The 15,700-nt window shown below is 36.1% G+C and overlaps 1 protein-coding gene across 1 annotated transcript in view; it reads left to right on the top strand.

Moving 5' to 3' along the window:
* The window catches only part of LOC148955549 (uncharacterized), a 106,248-nt gene that overhangs the window by 66,752 nt on the left and 23,796 nt on the right, over window positions 1-15,700 (top strand). The window contains exon 5 of the mRNA XM_089107605.1: window positions 54-157. Coding sequence (XP_088963731.1) covers window positions 54-157 — 104 coding nt within the window. The remainder of the gene's footprint in view (window positions 1-53; window positions 158-15,700) is intronic.

Below are 15,700 nucleotides of genomic sequence, written 5' to 3'. Positions count from 1 at the left end.
GTTTTTTGGTAACACTTTCTAGCACCCTTTCTAAAACTTTATTTCATTTTCAGGCCATTGATTTCTGAAGAGGATCCACTTTTGGCAGCCGCTCTTTTGGCAGCTCAAGCAGAAGATGAAGAAAATCTTTATGATGGCTATCAGCAAGATGACGATGGTATGTGCTTTTTTAAAGTCAATTTTATCATTTTTCATTAAGGAACAGAAAATATTCCAGCTTCCAAGATATTTTTATTGGCAAAATGATTGAACATGAAAATAATTATACGGTGTACTCGCTCTGAAGATCTTTCCATGGAGGAAGTTTCCTTGGGGGAAGGGAATTTTCTATGAAGGGGGCACCGGATTTCCCAGCATTGTTAAAAAACGATCAGAAATTAAATAAAAAAAAACAAGTGTTTTCAACTGAAAGTAAGGAGCAATATTAAAACTTAAAACGAACAGAAATTATTACGTATATGAATGGGTTCTCCCCCTAGTCAATACCTCACTCTTTACGCTAAGTTTTTTTTAGTACTTTCCAAAGAGCTATCTATTCTAATTAGCCGGCCTTTGTTATTCAGGGGTTTGTGATTCGAACAAAATTCGAACTTTAGCGTAAAGAGTAAGGTATTGATTGGGGGGGGGACCTCCCTAATATACGTAATAAAAACATACGAATATAGAAGTTCGTTACGTAAGTTACGTCAGAACAAAATTTCAAGAAAGCCATTTAGCCAATAAAAGTAAAATTAATATGCAAATTTCGTTTATAATATTCATGTACGGTGAGCCAAAATCAAAGCTACATTAATTCAAAAACGTTCAGAAATTAAATAAAAAACAAGTTTCTTTTATCAAACGTTACCACGTAGTTCGTTACCACGAACTGTAAGTAAGGAGCGATCCGGCTCAATAGTAGCCGAAAGTCTAAAAAACGGAATTTTGGTACCAATAGGTATATCAAAAGAATTGGCCTATGTTGCTGATTTCAAATATATAAGTTTCATTAAGTTTAGTCTAACCCACCAAAGGCTACGAGCCTGAGAAAATTTGCAAGATTTTCCAAAAAAGGAGAAAAAATAATCTAAAGATCATAGAATGTTATTGAAAATGACATAATCAGATTCAGCGTGTCAGAGAACCCTACTGTACAGGTTTCAAGCTCCTATCTGAAAAAAAACGTGGATTTTGCATTTTTGCCAGATGAAGGATCAGGGATGCTTGTTTATTTGTTTTGTTTTTTTTTTCTCCCAGTCAATACCTCACTCTTTACGCTAATTTTTTTTTTAGTACTTTCAAAAGAGCTGTCTATTCTAATTAACCAGCCTTTGTGATTCAGGGGTTTGTGATTCGAACAAAATTCGAACTTTAGGGTAAAGAGTAAGGTATTGATTAGGGGGGGGGGACATTAAAACTTAAAACGAACAGAAATCATTCCGTATATGAAACGGGCAGTCCCCTCCTCAACGCCTCGCTCTTTACGCTACATTTTTTTAATGCTTTAAAAAATAAAGTTGTGAGACAGAGTCAAACTTTAGCCTAAAGAGCGAGGCGTTGAGGAGTGGACCGCCCCTTTCATATACGGAATAATTTCTGTTCGTTTTAGGTTTTAATGTCGGTCCTTACTTTCAGTTACAAAAAAACTTGTTTTTTTATTTAATTTCTGAAAATTTTTCAAATAATGCAGCTTTGATTTTGATTTTAATTCAATTTAATTTTATTTTTTTTATTTTCATTAAAGTTCTAAGACTTTTAGGGGTTGTTTCCCCCTTTTTTCGAATATAAGGCAAATTGTCATTGGCAGCACGCTAGGGCTGCCTACGTAAAAAACGATGTGGGCACAATGTGTTTTTTTTTGGTTCTCCATACCCGGGCACTTCGTATCGAAGGAGTTGTTGTAGATACCTTAAAAAGGGCTCATTCGATTGGAAATTATAGTGACTAGTGCCCTTTTTAATAGTCGAACGTGATTGGACGGAACCTAGCCCCCCCCCCACGGCCCGCCTTCCCCCCCACACACCCAAAAGAAAGGTAGTGGGAGCCCTTTTGTTCAGCGTAGTTGATTTCCAGATAGAAAATATGTTTTTGAGGAGGACTCTCCCCCCCCAACCCTCGGGGCAAGGGTTGTAAGTTATGCCGTGGGGGCATATAAGGTTTTTATAGAAGGTGTTGTCGTAGAAACTTCAAAAAATGCTCATTTGATTGGAAATTCAAAGAGCTAGGGCCCTTTTTAATAGTCGAAAGTGATTGGAAGCAACTAGCCCCCCACACCCACCATTCCCCTAAACACATCCAATCAAAATTTTGAGACAGCCATTTTGTTCAGGGTAGTTGAAAGTTTTGGAAATTAGGTCTTTAAGGACGACAACTCCTCCCCCCACAGCCCTCAGGGCAAGGGTTGTAAGCTATGCCCTGGGGGCATATAAAGTTTTTATTGAAAGCTTTGTCGTAGAACTTCAAAAGGTCTCATTCAATTGGAAATTGAAAGGGCTAGTGCCTTTTTTCATAGTTGAAAGTGATTGGATAGCGACTAACGCCCCTCTCACGCCAACCATTTTCCCAACAAATCGACTTAAAATTTTAAGATATAAGTTTTGTTCAACGTAGTTGAAAGTTCTGGAAATTAGGTCATTAAATTGGAAATTGAAAGGGCTAGTGTGTTTTTTAATAGTTTAAAGTAATTGGATAGCGACTAAAGCCCCTCTCACGCCCACCATTTTCCAAAACACATCCAATCAAAATTTTGAGATATCCATTTTGTTCAACGTTGTTGAACGTTCTGGAAATTAGGTCTTTTAGGACGATAACCCCTTCAGAGCCATCAGTGCTAGGGATGTAAGTTAAGGTTATAAGGTTTATATAGAAAGTTGTTGCATAAATCATAGGCAGCGCGATCACGCTGCCTAAGTACGCTGCACTCGAGAACGAGACAAGAAACGGGGACTAAGTAAAGAGGAGGACACTCCCCACAGTCCTCAGGGCAAGGGTTTTAAGTTATGCCCTGGGGGTATATAAGAACGATGTTGGCACAATGTATTATTTATAGTTTTTATTCTTTAGAGCAGGGCACTTCGTATCGAAGACGTTGTAGAAACTTCGAAAAGCGCTCATTCAATTGGAAATTGAAGTGGCTTGTGCCCTTTTTAATAGTCGAAAGTGATTGAAAGTTAACTAACACCCCTTCCACGCCCACCATTTCCCAAAACACATCTAATGAAAATTTTGAGATAACCATTTTGTTCAGTGTAGTTGATTTCCAGATAGAAATTACGTTTTTGAGGACAGTCCCCCTTAGAGCAAGGGTTGTAAGTTATGCCTTGGGGGCATATAAGGTTTCTTATAGAAGGCTTTGTCGTAGAAACTTTGAAAAAGGCTCATTCGATTGGAAATTCAAAGGGCTAGTGCCCTTTTAATTAGTCGAAAGTTATTTGAGGGCAACTAACCCGCCTCTCACGCCCATCATACTCAAACACATCTAATCAAAACTTTGAGATAGCCATTTTATTCAACGTAGTTTTAAGTTCTTGAAATTAGGTCTTTGAGGATGACAACCCCCCCCCCGCCATCAGGGCAAGGGTTGTAAATTATGTCCAGGGGGACATATAAGGTTTTTATATAATTCGTTGTCGTAGAAGCTTCAAAAAGGGCTCATTGGATTGGAAATTCAAATGCCTAGTACCCTTTTTAATAGTCGAAAGTGATTGGAAAGCAACTAACACCCCTTCCAAGCCCACCATTTCCTCAAACACAAAAAATAAAGATTTTGAGGTAGCCATTTTGTTCCACGCAGTTCAAAATTCAGGAAATTATACCTTTGAGCAGGATAGTTTCCCCACAGTCCTTAGGGCAAGGGTTATAAGTTATGCCCTGGGGTTATATAAGGTTTTTATTGAAATTTTTGTCGTAGAAACTTGAAAAAAAGCTCATTTGATTGAAAATTCAAAGGGCTAGTGCCCTTTTTAATAGTCGAAAGTTATTTGAAGGCAACTAACCCCCCTCTGACGGCCATATTTTCTCCAAATACATCCAATCAATATTTTAGATAGCCATTTTGTTCAGCGTAGTTGATTTGCAGACAGAAAATAAGTTTTTGAGGAGGACACTCCCCCACAACCCTCAGGGCAAGAGTTTTAAGCTATGCCCTGGGGGCATATAAGGATTATTATAGAAGGCGTTGTCTTAGAAACTCCAAAACAGGCTCATTCGATTGGAAATGCAAATGACTAGTGCCCTTTTTAATAGTCGAAAGTGATTGGATGGCAACTATCCCCCCCCCAAGCCCATCATTCCCCCAAACACATCCAATAAAAATTTTGAGATGGCCATTTTGTTCAGCGTAGTTGATTTTCAGATAGAAAATATGTTTTTGAGCAGGACACTCCCCCACAACCCTCAGGGAAAGGGTTTCAAGTTGTGCCCTGGGTGCATATAAGGTTTTTATAGAAGGCGTTGTGGTAGAAACTTCAAAAGGGGCTCATTTGATTGGAAATTCAAAGTGCTAGTGCCCTTTTTAATAGTCGAAAGTGATAGGAGGGCAACTAGCCCCCCACCCCACGCCTATCATTCCCCCAAACACATCCAAACAAAATTTTTAGATAGCCATTCTATTCAACGTAGTTGAAAGCTTCGGAAATTAGGTCTTTAGGGATGAAAACCCCTCCCCCCACAGCCCTCAGGATAAGGGATGTAAGTTATGTCCTGGGGGCATATAAAGTTTTATTGAAAGCCTTGTCGTAGAAACTTCAAAAGGGCTCATTCAATTGGAAATGGGGAAGGGCTAGTCCCTTTTTAATAGTTGAAAGTGATTAGATAGCGACTAACGCCCCTCTCAAGCCCACCATTTTCCAAAACATATCGAATTAAATTTTTGAGACATCCATTTTGTTCAACGTAGTTGAAAGTTCTGGAAATTTTGTCTTTTAGGATGATAACCCCCTCAGAGCCCTCAGTGCAAGGGTTGTAAGTTATGCCCTGGGGGCGTATAAAGTTTTTATTGAAAGCGTTGTCGTAGAAACTTCATAAGGGCTCATTCAATTGGAAATTGAAAGGGCTTGTGATTTTTTTAATAGTTGAAAGTGATTGGATAGCGACTAACGCCCCTCGCATGGCCACCATTGTCCCAAAGACATCCAATCAAAATTTTGAGATAGCCATTTTGTTCAACGTTGTTGAAAGCTCTGGAAATTAGGTCTTTTAGGATGATAACCCCCTCAGAGCCCTCAGTACAAAGGTTGTAAGTTATTCCCTAGGGGCATATAAGGTTTACATAGAAATTTGTTGTATATGATTTATAGAATAGATTTTAGTCTTCCTCAAATCCAGTTTTTATTTACAAGATATTCTACCTATTCATGAGGTAGAAGCTTTGTGAGTCGCTGACTGGACGCTGGTCTTCTTCATTATTCATCAACAGAAGTAGAAATCTGGTAAAAACGAAATGGCTGTGGCATTTCAGAATTCTTGCAGAATAGTTGAAATATCTAAGAGCTATGTTTATCTAACAGAATTAATTATCAAAATTAATATTATTTTTATTCCTCAAAAATTACTGTAAACAAAACTTCGAATAAACTCCTTCAGGCAAACTTCTGAAGTATATTAAAACTGCAGGATGTGGCTATAGTTATCGTGAATGAAAATCAACATATCCATTCTGTATGGACTGAGGCCATTTCTTTCCTAGGTGACTATCATAGTCACTATCAGGCCAAACACAAAAAATAGTCTTTCTGTAGTCAAACTAGTCTCAGGAACAGACAATAACTTGCTGGCAAATGCGGCGACGTAGGAAATTTCATCGCGATTTTGCTTTGGAACAGAAGAACGTTGCTGTCACCGTCTTCTCCGGTTTCTTCCTATGTCTTAAAAAAGGCTAAAGTATAGTGCAACTTGATTCCTGATCGGTTCCAGCTTTTTCCGATTCACTACTCATTTTTAAGACAATTTCCTTATTCACTTTTTCTGCCTACTTTTGTTTTGGCAATGTTTCTTCAAACTAAAAAAAAAAAAAATCATTTTTTCACACGACCTCTTTTCCACACCACCCAGGAGGTAGAGGTCAAGGCGCTTTTTTTTTATAGAGGTATCGCCATAAGCCACTAATCCTCTGATTAATTTTCTTGAAAAATAATTATTGAAAATTTCAAAAATTGTTTTTAATGAAAATTAAAATAAAACAGGTTCTTACTAAGCCAAATTTAATGAATTTATATTTAAAAAAAAATATTTGGTCCACTAAGCCTCCTTTAGAGCCCGTGGTTTACATTTATAAAATTCACATATATTGTCTATTATATTTAAAAAAAAAAATCTTTTCCATACCATCCAAGAGGTAGAGATCTAGATACGTTTTTTTTTTAGAGGTTTCGGCAGTTTCTTTTGCTCGTTAAGATTAGTTAAATATTACTTGTTAATACTGCAAACAAGTGAGAAACTAGCAGCCGACTTACTAGTTGTCTACTATAGACACTAATCCTCTCTTTGATTTGTATTAATTATATTTAATCAAATTTAATATATATACATTTTGAAAAAGTATTGAGTATCTTCCGCTAATTTTCCCAGAGCCCAAGTTTTCCCATATGAAATAACTTTAAGAGGCAAGTTTATTTCTAAAATAATTTAAATAAAACACGTTACAATCAGTGTAATTTCAATAAGACATTCCAGTGTTCGAACGTTTTTAGATATTTTAAATGGCGGATCCGTGATATAGACCAAACTTTTTGAGCCTTATAGCAGTAAGATTTCTGAATGTGTATTAAAAGTCTTGTTCACTAAAAAAACATTGGGAATCATCCATGGGCGCCCATATGGGGGGCAGAAGGGGGGCTCCAGCCCCCCTGTCTGAACGATGCTGCCTTAAATTTTATATTTTTGTTTTGAGATTTCTATTATACATCATTGGAGGTTACGATTAGACCAGGTAAGCCCCCCTTCTGAAATTCAGCTTATGGGCGATCATGGTATCTTCCACTAAGCATACATTAAAACCCCATTTAGCAGTAATAAAAATTATCATTGTTAGCAGCAATTCTTATTAATTAAATTAATTATCTTAAACGTTGTAGTTGATTTACCTTGAAAGGTGTACAGATAATTTTGTCGCATCTATAATACTGACTACTTGATTTTCATTAATGATTGATGGGAATGCATGGTTGTGTTCTTACAAAATGCAAAATAATTCTTAAGGATCAGGAAAGGCTTTTAAAACATATAAAATACTTCTTAAAAAACATAAATGTTTTTACAAAAGTGTTCATGCAAAATAAGTATTATAAAAATACATCCACTAAGGCTACATCTTCTTTCTTAAGAAAATGAAAATAGATTCTTAAACAAGCTTCTTTTGGCTACCGAACGCACTTTTTCACATTCAGAATATATTGTACAAAATACACAATAAAACATTCACATGCAAGTCAAGACAAAATACATAATTTGATTGGTTTGTGGAAAGTGCAAGTACTCGAGATGCCTGTTCCCTGCAGTTTAAGGCCTGATAGCCGGCTGGTACCGATACGGCTGTGCCTGCTCGCTCAAGCTCTCTTTAAATTTTGAGATAGCCATTTTGTTCAGCGTAGTTGATTTCCTGATAGAAAATATGTTTTTGAGGAGGAAACTCCCCCACAACCCTCAGGGCAAGTGTTTTAAGTTATGCCCAGGGGGCATATAATGTTTTTGTAGAACGCGTTGTCGTAGAAACTTCAAAAAAAGCTCATTCGATTGGAAATTCAAAGGGCTAGTGTCCTTTTTAATAGTCGAAAATGATTGGCGGGCAACTAGCCCCCCCCCCACGCCCATCATTCCCCAAAACACAACCAAAAAAAATTTAGAGCGAGCCCATTTGTTCAGCGGAGTTGATTTACACACAGAAACTATTTTTTTGAGGAGGATACTCCGCCACAACCCTCAGGGCAACGGTTTTAAGTTATGCCCTGGGGGCAAATAAGGTTTTATAGAAGGCGTTGTCGTAGAAACTTCAGAAAAGAGCTCATTCGACTTGAAATTCATAAGGCTACTGCCCTTTTTAATAGTCGAAAGTGATTAGTAATATTTTTTGTTGTGTTGTTGTTTAGACCAGGGCACTTCGTATCGAAGGAGTTGTCGTGAGAACTTCGAAAAGGGCTCAATCGATCGAAAATAGAAAGGGCTGATGTCTATTTTTATAGTCAAAAGGAATTTGAGGGCAACTAGTCCCCCTTCTACGCCCTCCCTCCCACTTGCCCATTATGTTTAAAAACTAAATGCTGCTTTAAGATTAAATATAAATGCGCTGTGATAATGCTAATTCCCAACAAAGCATCTCAGCAGCATCCCAAGAACGAATGAGGGTATTATGTTCAAACTTTCGAGGCTACTTCTGCTCTTAAAATTTAACCAATCAAAATAGTGTAAGTGTATCAAAGCTAACAAAGAAAGTAAACAGATTTTTTTGCGAATGGTATCAAGTTTTCCGTTTCAGGTCAAATAGAGGAGGTATGAAACTAAGTTAAACAGTACTATTTGTATCCAGATTTTTAAAAGGGTGTATGTTGTTAAAAATTGCTGAAAATTTTTCTCCAGCATACAAATAGCAGGCCAAACTATAAAGTCTTAAAAAACGAAAAGATTTAAAGTGTTATTTTCTGTTTCCCTGAAAAGACTGTGTCAATATAAAACGAACAGAAATTAATAAAAAAGAACTTTTTCCACAAAATACGTTTTTTTCAAAAAAAAGTAAAGAACTCCATTAAACCAAAAATGAACAAAAACAGAATCAAATAATCTGCCAAGCATACAACTACCTCGGCCGAGTCCATTGATTTTGAATTCAAAATCAAGTATTTTGCAGGCATCAAGACACGGCTAATCAAACAGTTCGTGGTAACGAACTGTAAGTAAGGAGCGACCCGGCTCAATGGTAACCGAAACTCTAAAAAACGGAATTTTGGTACCAATAGATACATCAAAAGAAACAGATTTTAATTCTGAATTCAAACATATAAGTTTCATCAAGTTTAATATTACCCATAAAAAGTTACGCACCTGAAAAAATTTGGCTGATTTTCGAAAAAAGGGGGAAATACCCCCTAAAAGTTATAGAACCTTAATGAAATTCCCACCATCATATTCAGCGTATCAGAGAACCCTACTGTAGAGGTTTCAATCTCCTATCTACAAAAATGTGGAATTTTGCATTTTTTTGCCAGAAGAAAGATCACGGGTGCTTGTTTATTTGTTTGTTTTTTTTTTTTTTTTTTTTTCCCCGGGGGTAATTGTATTAACCCAGTGGTCCTAGAATATTGTAAGAGGGCTCATTGGAACGGAAACTAAAAGTCCTAGTGCCCTTTTTAAGTGGCCAAAAAAATGGAGGGCAACTGGGCCCCCTCCCACGCTCATTTTTTTCTCAAAGTCACCCAATTAAAATTTTGAGATAGCCATTTTGTTCCGCATAGTCAAAAATCTAATAAATATGTCTTTTACGATGACTTAATCCCCCACAGTTTCCAGGGGATGGCCTGCAAGTTATGAACTTTGCCCATTGCTTTACATATTGTATTGGTTATTGGGAAGTATACAGACATTTTCAGGAAGAATTTTTTTCTGGTGGGGGGGGGCTGAAGGAGGGGGTTACTCGGGAGAATCTTTCCATGGAGGAATATTCTTTGGGGTAAGGGATATTTCTATGAAGGGGGCGCCGGATTTCCAAGCATTATTTAAAAAACGATCAGAAATTAAATAAAAAAAACAAGTTTTTTCAACTGAAAGTAAGAAGCCACATTAGAACTTAAATGAACAGAAATTACTGCGTATATGAGGGGGTTCTCCCCCAAGTCAATACCTCGCTCTTTACGCTACAGTTTTTTAAGTGCTTTCAAAAGAGCTATCTATTCTAATTAAAAGGCCTTTGTGATTCAGGGGTTTGTGAATTAATTTTTTTTTTAACTTTTAACGTAAAGAGCGTGGTATTGACTAAGGGGAGAACCCCATCATATACGTAATAACATATACGTAATAAAAAAAAACAATAAAAAAAACAAGCGATACGGCGCAATAGTAATCGAAACTTTTAAAAACGGAGCTTTGATGTCAATAAATGTATCTAAAGAATGGGCTTATAATGCTGGTTCTAAATATATGAATTTTATTAAGTTTAGTATTACTCATCAAAGGCTACGAGCCTGAGAAAATTTACCTGATTTTTAAAAGAGGGGGAAACATCCCCTACAAGTGAAAAATTTTTAATGAAAATCACACCGTCAGATTCAGCGTATCAGAAAACCCTATTACATAGGTTTCAAGCTCATATCTGCAAAAATCTGCAACTTTGTATTTTTTGCCAGAAGAAAAATATACGAATATAGAAGTTCGTTACGTAAGTTAATTTGTAAATTACGTCAGAACTAAATTTAGAGACAGCCATTTAGCAAAAGAAAATGCCAATTTTGTTTACTTATTCAATGACGGTGAGCCAAAATAAAAGCTGCATTAACTAAAAAACGATCAGAAATTAAATAAAAAAAACAAGTTTTTTAAACTGAAAGTAAGGAGCGACATTAAAACTTAAAACGAACAGAAATTATTCCGTATATGAAAGGGCTGTCCCCTCCTCAACGCCTCGCTCTTTACGCTAAAATTTGACTCTGTCTCACAACTTTATTTTTTAAAACAATAAAAAAACTTTAGCGTAAAGAGCGAGGCGTTGAGGAGGGGACAGCCCCTTTCATATACGGAATAATTTCTGTTCGTTTTAAGTTTTAATGTCCCTCCTTACTTTCAGTTTAAAAAACTTGTTTTTTTGATTTAATTGTAGAAAAAGCCAAGACAGATAGTCCGAGTGCTTGAGAGGCAAATTTGGGATAAGCCCTTTTTAGGATTGTATAAAAATGATGTTATTTCATTTGTTATTTCGTGTAGTTTCCATTAAGATCGCTTGGCTTTTTGGGGGAGTTTTCCTTCTTTTTCAAAAATCGGCAAATTTTTTCCGGCTCTCAGCTTTTGATGGGTAACATAAAACTTAATGAAATTAGTATATTTGGAATCAGCATAAAAGCCAATTATTTTGATTTATTGATTATTATCAACATTCCTTTTTATAAATTTTGGCAGGGGCGTGGTTTGGGGGGGGGAAGGGGGACAGTTGCCTCCTCTTATAAAATGGAGAAAACAATTATTATACATCATATACTCCTTGAATATCCGGAAATGGACCCTGTCAAATCTAAATTTTTGGTCAACCTTCTTAAGACCATAGGCGGGCGTGCCTTGTTTGCCTCTCATTCCACGCAATCTAACGGTCCTATGTCCATTTTAAATTATTGGTCAACATGCCTGAGGCTCTAGGGAGGCATGCCTTTCCAAAAACTAACCTGACAAGTATGTGTCCAATAAGGGAGCCATGCTTAATCCCGCCCTTTACCCGTGCCGCAGCCATTTAAACATTTGCCTCTCAATTACTTGGACTATCTGTTTTGGCTTTTCTCTTTCTACAATTAGCCATGTCTTGATGCAACCTACTGCAAAATGCTTGATAACTTCAATTTAAAATCAACGGACTCGCTCCCCTCTCCCAATAAAAATGCTGCAGATTCGCCCCTGGGTTTCGGTTACTATTGGGTTGATTCGCTCCTTATTTACACTTAGTTACAACGAACTGTTCGAAATCTATCCTTTACAAATTATATTATACACAACAAGTTATAAAAGCCTTTTAAACTTAGCATAGTAGCAAATTACGGTACTGGTGTGTTATATGGGCTTTTAAAAGGAAAGCACTCACGAAAAACCCACCAGACGGGTCAATACAATAGACCGCCATAAATTAATGCAATGCAAAACATGGTTTTCATTGCGTTTACGATATTTAAACTGTTGTTTTGGGGGCTTTAGGGGGGGAGAAAGGTATCTAGGTTAGGTTACGTATTTAATATATGCTATGCTTTACCCCCCACCCCTAATGTGCAAATACATAGCCCAAATTTGTTTATAAACTATTATATATTCATCCTATTTTATTTTATAACTTGACTTTTTAGAAAGGCCCATATAATGCACCAGTACCAAAATTACTTTTGCTGGGAAACTTAAATAGCTTACATTAGGGAACTACTGTAGTTATAGATGTTGAACAAGCCATTGTGACAAGGCTACTTAGCCAGGAATTGCGAAGACGTTTTAAAACCCTTGTGAATAGCTGAATATATTTAAGAAATCTCATTTGTAATTTTAGTTTCGTTGGTGGACGCGTTTTGTAAGTTATATCCTAGTTAGAAAGTTCTTCGGTAAGAGACCTCTTATTTGTGGAACGTCAAACTTTTTATTTAGCAAGAGAATCTAGATAATAAAGTTTGAATTCAATTTGTAAACTGCAAACATTCAGTTCAGTCGTTCGAAAAGTTCATCATCAAACCCACTTCTAAGAAACAAGCAATTGACCTAGATTTGTTACATCCACAAATAAATAAACAAAAGAAAAGCAAATAGCAAAAAAACAAGTACAGTAATACAAGTACAAATCAAATCCCAAGAGCCACAAAATGATGGATGTGCTAAGAGAACGAGCATAAACTTCATACTCGACATACTATAGTAACGAAACCTTATCAAACCCTATAAGATACCTGACATCCCATGGGTATTCATAAAAATATTTACTGAGTGTTACAAACTTTTGTATAATTTTCAAACTTGAAAAAAAAAACAGTGTGTTTTTTTTACTTTTCTAAATGTTCCACTGAGTGAATATATGTTTGTCTTTGGGAAAACGAAAAGAAGGACGCTTAAAAATGTCACTTCTGCCCCTTACTGTCAAAGCCCCAAGACATCTTGTGGGTGCCCACGAAAATATTCACAAAGGGTAGCAATTCTGTGGGCATTTTCGAGGGGGATAGTAAAGTATTAAGAAAATTTGGCTAAAAACGCAGAATTTTTTTTAGCTTTCTAAATGATGCACTTGGCAAATAAGTTTGTTTCTGCCGGAGAGTAACAGAGAGAGGTACTTAAAAATTTTGCAATTGTTCTTCCTGTCATATGAAAGTTTTTTTTCATTAGTAACACTAGTCGACTAAATTTTTGTCAACTAATCACAACTGCAACAAGATACAAATAAAATTATCTACACCAACATATAATTAGTCACAACTACATCTAGATACAAATAAAACTAACTACAACTAGATACAACTGTATTAGGTACAACTACAACTAGACACAACACTAGTCAACTAGATTTTGCATCTTTTGCGTGTTTTTACTTTTCTTCAACTGAAGATCTTAACGCTGATTTCATATATATGTCATATTTGTTCCATCAAATGCTGCTTCTTTACTAGAGTTCCTACTTTTTATGCTGAATTCAAAAGTATTAATGCCACTGATGGGGTTTTATCGATATTTAACTTATTGCATATCTCCATACCTAATTCGTAAACAGAATGATTATGTGTATGCTGCAACTGAAACAAATTAGCTGTCTACATTTTCCGTAGTAACATTTGGGATAGCACATTTCACAGTGACTTTATGTAATGGAAATCAAAACAGAAATGTATTCCAGAGAAATTGTCTACGGATTGTTCCGGGTACCCGGCTGACTGACCGTACTTCAAACAGTAGGCTGTACGAAAAGTTTCCTCTTTCTAGGGACCCGCCTTCTAAAGGTTGAGATGGCTAGGGCACGTTCTGCGGATGAAGGATGCCAGATTGCCGAAGATTGTCCTTTTCGATCAACCGTCTAGGTCTAAGCGGAAAGCAGGTCGTTCGTGGGGCGGGAGGATATCAAACAGTTCGTGTTAATGAACTGTAAGTAAGGAGCGACCCGGCTCAATAGTATCAGAAACTCTAAAAACGGAATTTTGATACCAATAGATATATTAAAAGAATTGACTTATGTTGCTAATTTCAAATATATAAGTTTCATTAAGTTTAGTCTAACTCATCAAAGGCTACGAGCCTGAGAAACTTTGCAAGAGTTTCCAAAAAAGAAGAAAAAATCCCCTAAAGATCATAGAATCTTAATGAAAATGCGCAATCAGATTCAGCGTGTCAGAGAACTCTACTGTACAGGTTTCAAGCTCCTATCTGCAATTAAATAAAAAAAACACGTTTTTTTTAACTGAAAGTAAGGAACGACGTTAAAACTTAAAACGAACAGAAATTATTCCGTATATGAAAGGGGCTGTCCCCTCCTCAACGCCTCGCTCTTTACGCTTAAGTTTTTTATTGTTTAAAAAAATAGAGTTGTGAGAAAGTCAAACTTTAGCGTAAAGAGCGAGGCGTCGAGGAGGGGACAGCCCCTTTCATATACGGAATAATTTCTGTTTGTTTTAAGTTTTAACGTCGTTCCTTACTTTCAGTTAAAAAAAATGTTTTTTTATTTAATTTTTGGACGTTTCTGAATTAATGCAGGTTATGATTTTGGCTCACCGTACATGAATAATTACAACAAAATTTTCATATTAGTTTTACTTTTATTTGGTTAAATGGCTTTCTCGAAAGTTGTTTTTTTTATCTACGAACGTTTTTATTAGTAATAAATATACTTAACTTACGAATTAACTTACGTAACGAACCTCTATATTCAAGTATTTTTAAACGTATATTATGGGGTTCGCCCCCTAGTCAATACCTTGCTCTTTAAGCTAAAGTTCAAATTTTTGTTCCAATTCTTTAAAAAAGACCCCTTAATCACAAAGGCCGTTTAAATTAGAATAAATAGCTCTTATGAAAGTACTAAAAAAATTTTGGCTTAAAGAGCGAGGTATTGACTAGCGGGTGAACCCAACCATATACGTAATAATGCCTGTTCGTTTTAAGTTTTGATGTTACTCCTTACTTTCAGTTGAAAAACGTTTTTTTATATTTACTTTCTGATGTTTTTTAAATAATGCTGGGGAGTCCGGTGCCCCCTTCATAGAAATATCCCTTCCCCCATGAAAACTTTCTTCATGGAAAGATCCTCCCACATAATCTCCGAAAAACCCCTCCCCCCACTACCAGAAAAAATCCTCCCTGCAAACGTCTGTATACTTCCCAATAAACAATACTATATGAGTAGAGGGGGAGGTGCTACTCCGATCGCTCACCCCTGCTGCCACCTACAACTTTTTTTACATAATTTATGTCTGTGTTTAAGGTTTTTGTCAGTGAGAATGAAAAAACAGGAATTTTGTTACTTTAACGGTTGTTTCTTGGACGGTTATGAGTGTTGGTTAATTTACTTGATGTTTTTTATGAAACTAAACAGCAATTCATGTCTTTTTTATGGTTTTTGTAAATGAGAATGGAAAAACAGAAATTTTCTAACTTGGAAAAACAGGAATTTTATCACTTTTATGGATGTTTTCATTGATTTTTATGTATGATTGTCAATATACTCGATGTTTTTAATTTATGTAAAAATCGCACTATGTATGTTTTATTGTTTTTTTCAGAGAGAATTTGAAAAACAGGAACTTTCTCACTTTAATGGATGTTTTCTTGAACGGTTATGTGTGTTGGTCAATTTATTTGATGTTTTTCATGGATGTCAACATCAATTTATGTCTGTTTTATGGTTTTTGTCAGTGAGAATTTGAAAAACAGGAACTTTCTCACTTTAATGGATGTCTGTTCTGGATGTTTTGAGTCTAACGGGTACCGGAGTCAATGACCTAAATTTCCAACATGTCGATTTATTTGATGTTGTTGTTGTTTTGGTCATGTACATGCTCGGGGCGAATGTTATGATCCAGAA

This window comes from Artemia sp. Qi Xiang Cuo, chromosome 2, assembly GCF_049724085.1.
Source record: "Artemia sp. Qi Xiang Cuo chromosome 2, ASM4972408v1, whole genome shotgun sequence".
In the NCBI taxonomy this organism is placed as follows: Eukaryota; Metazoa; Arthropoda; class Branchiopoda; order Anostraca; family Artemiidae; genus Artemia; species Artemia sp. Qi Xiang Cuo.
Note: the sequence above shows the minus strand (reverse complement) of the source record. Positions and strands in the feature narration are given on the sequence as shown.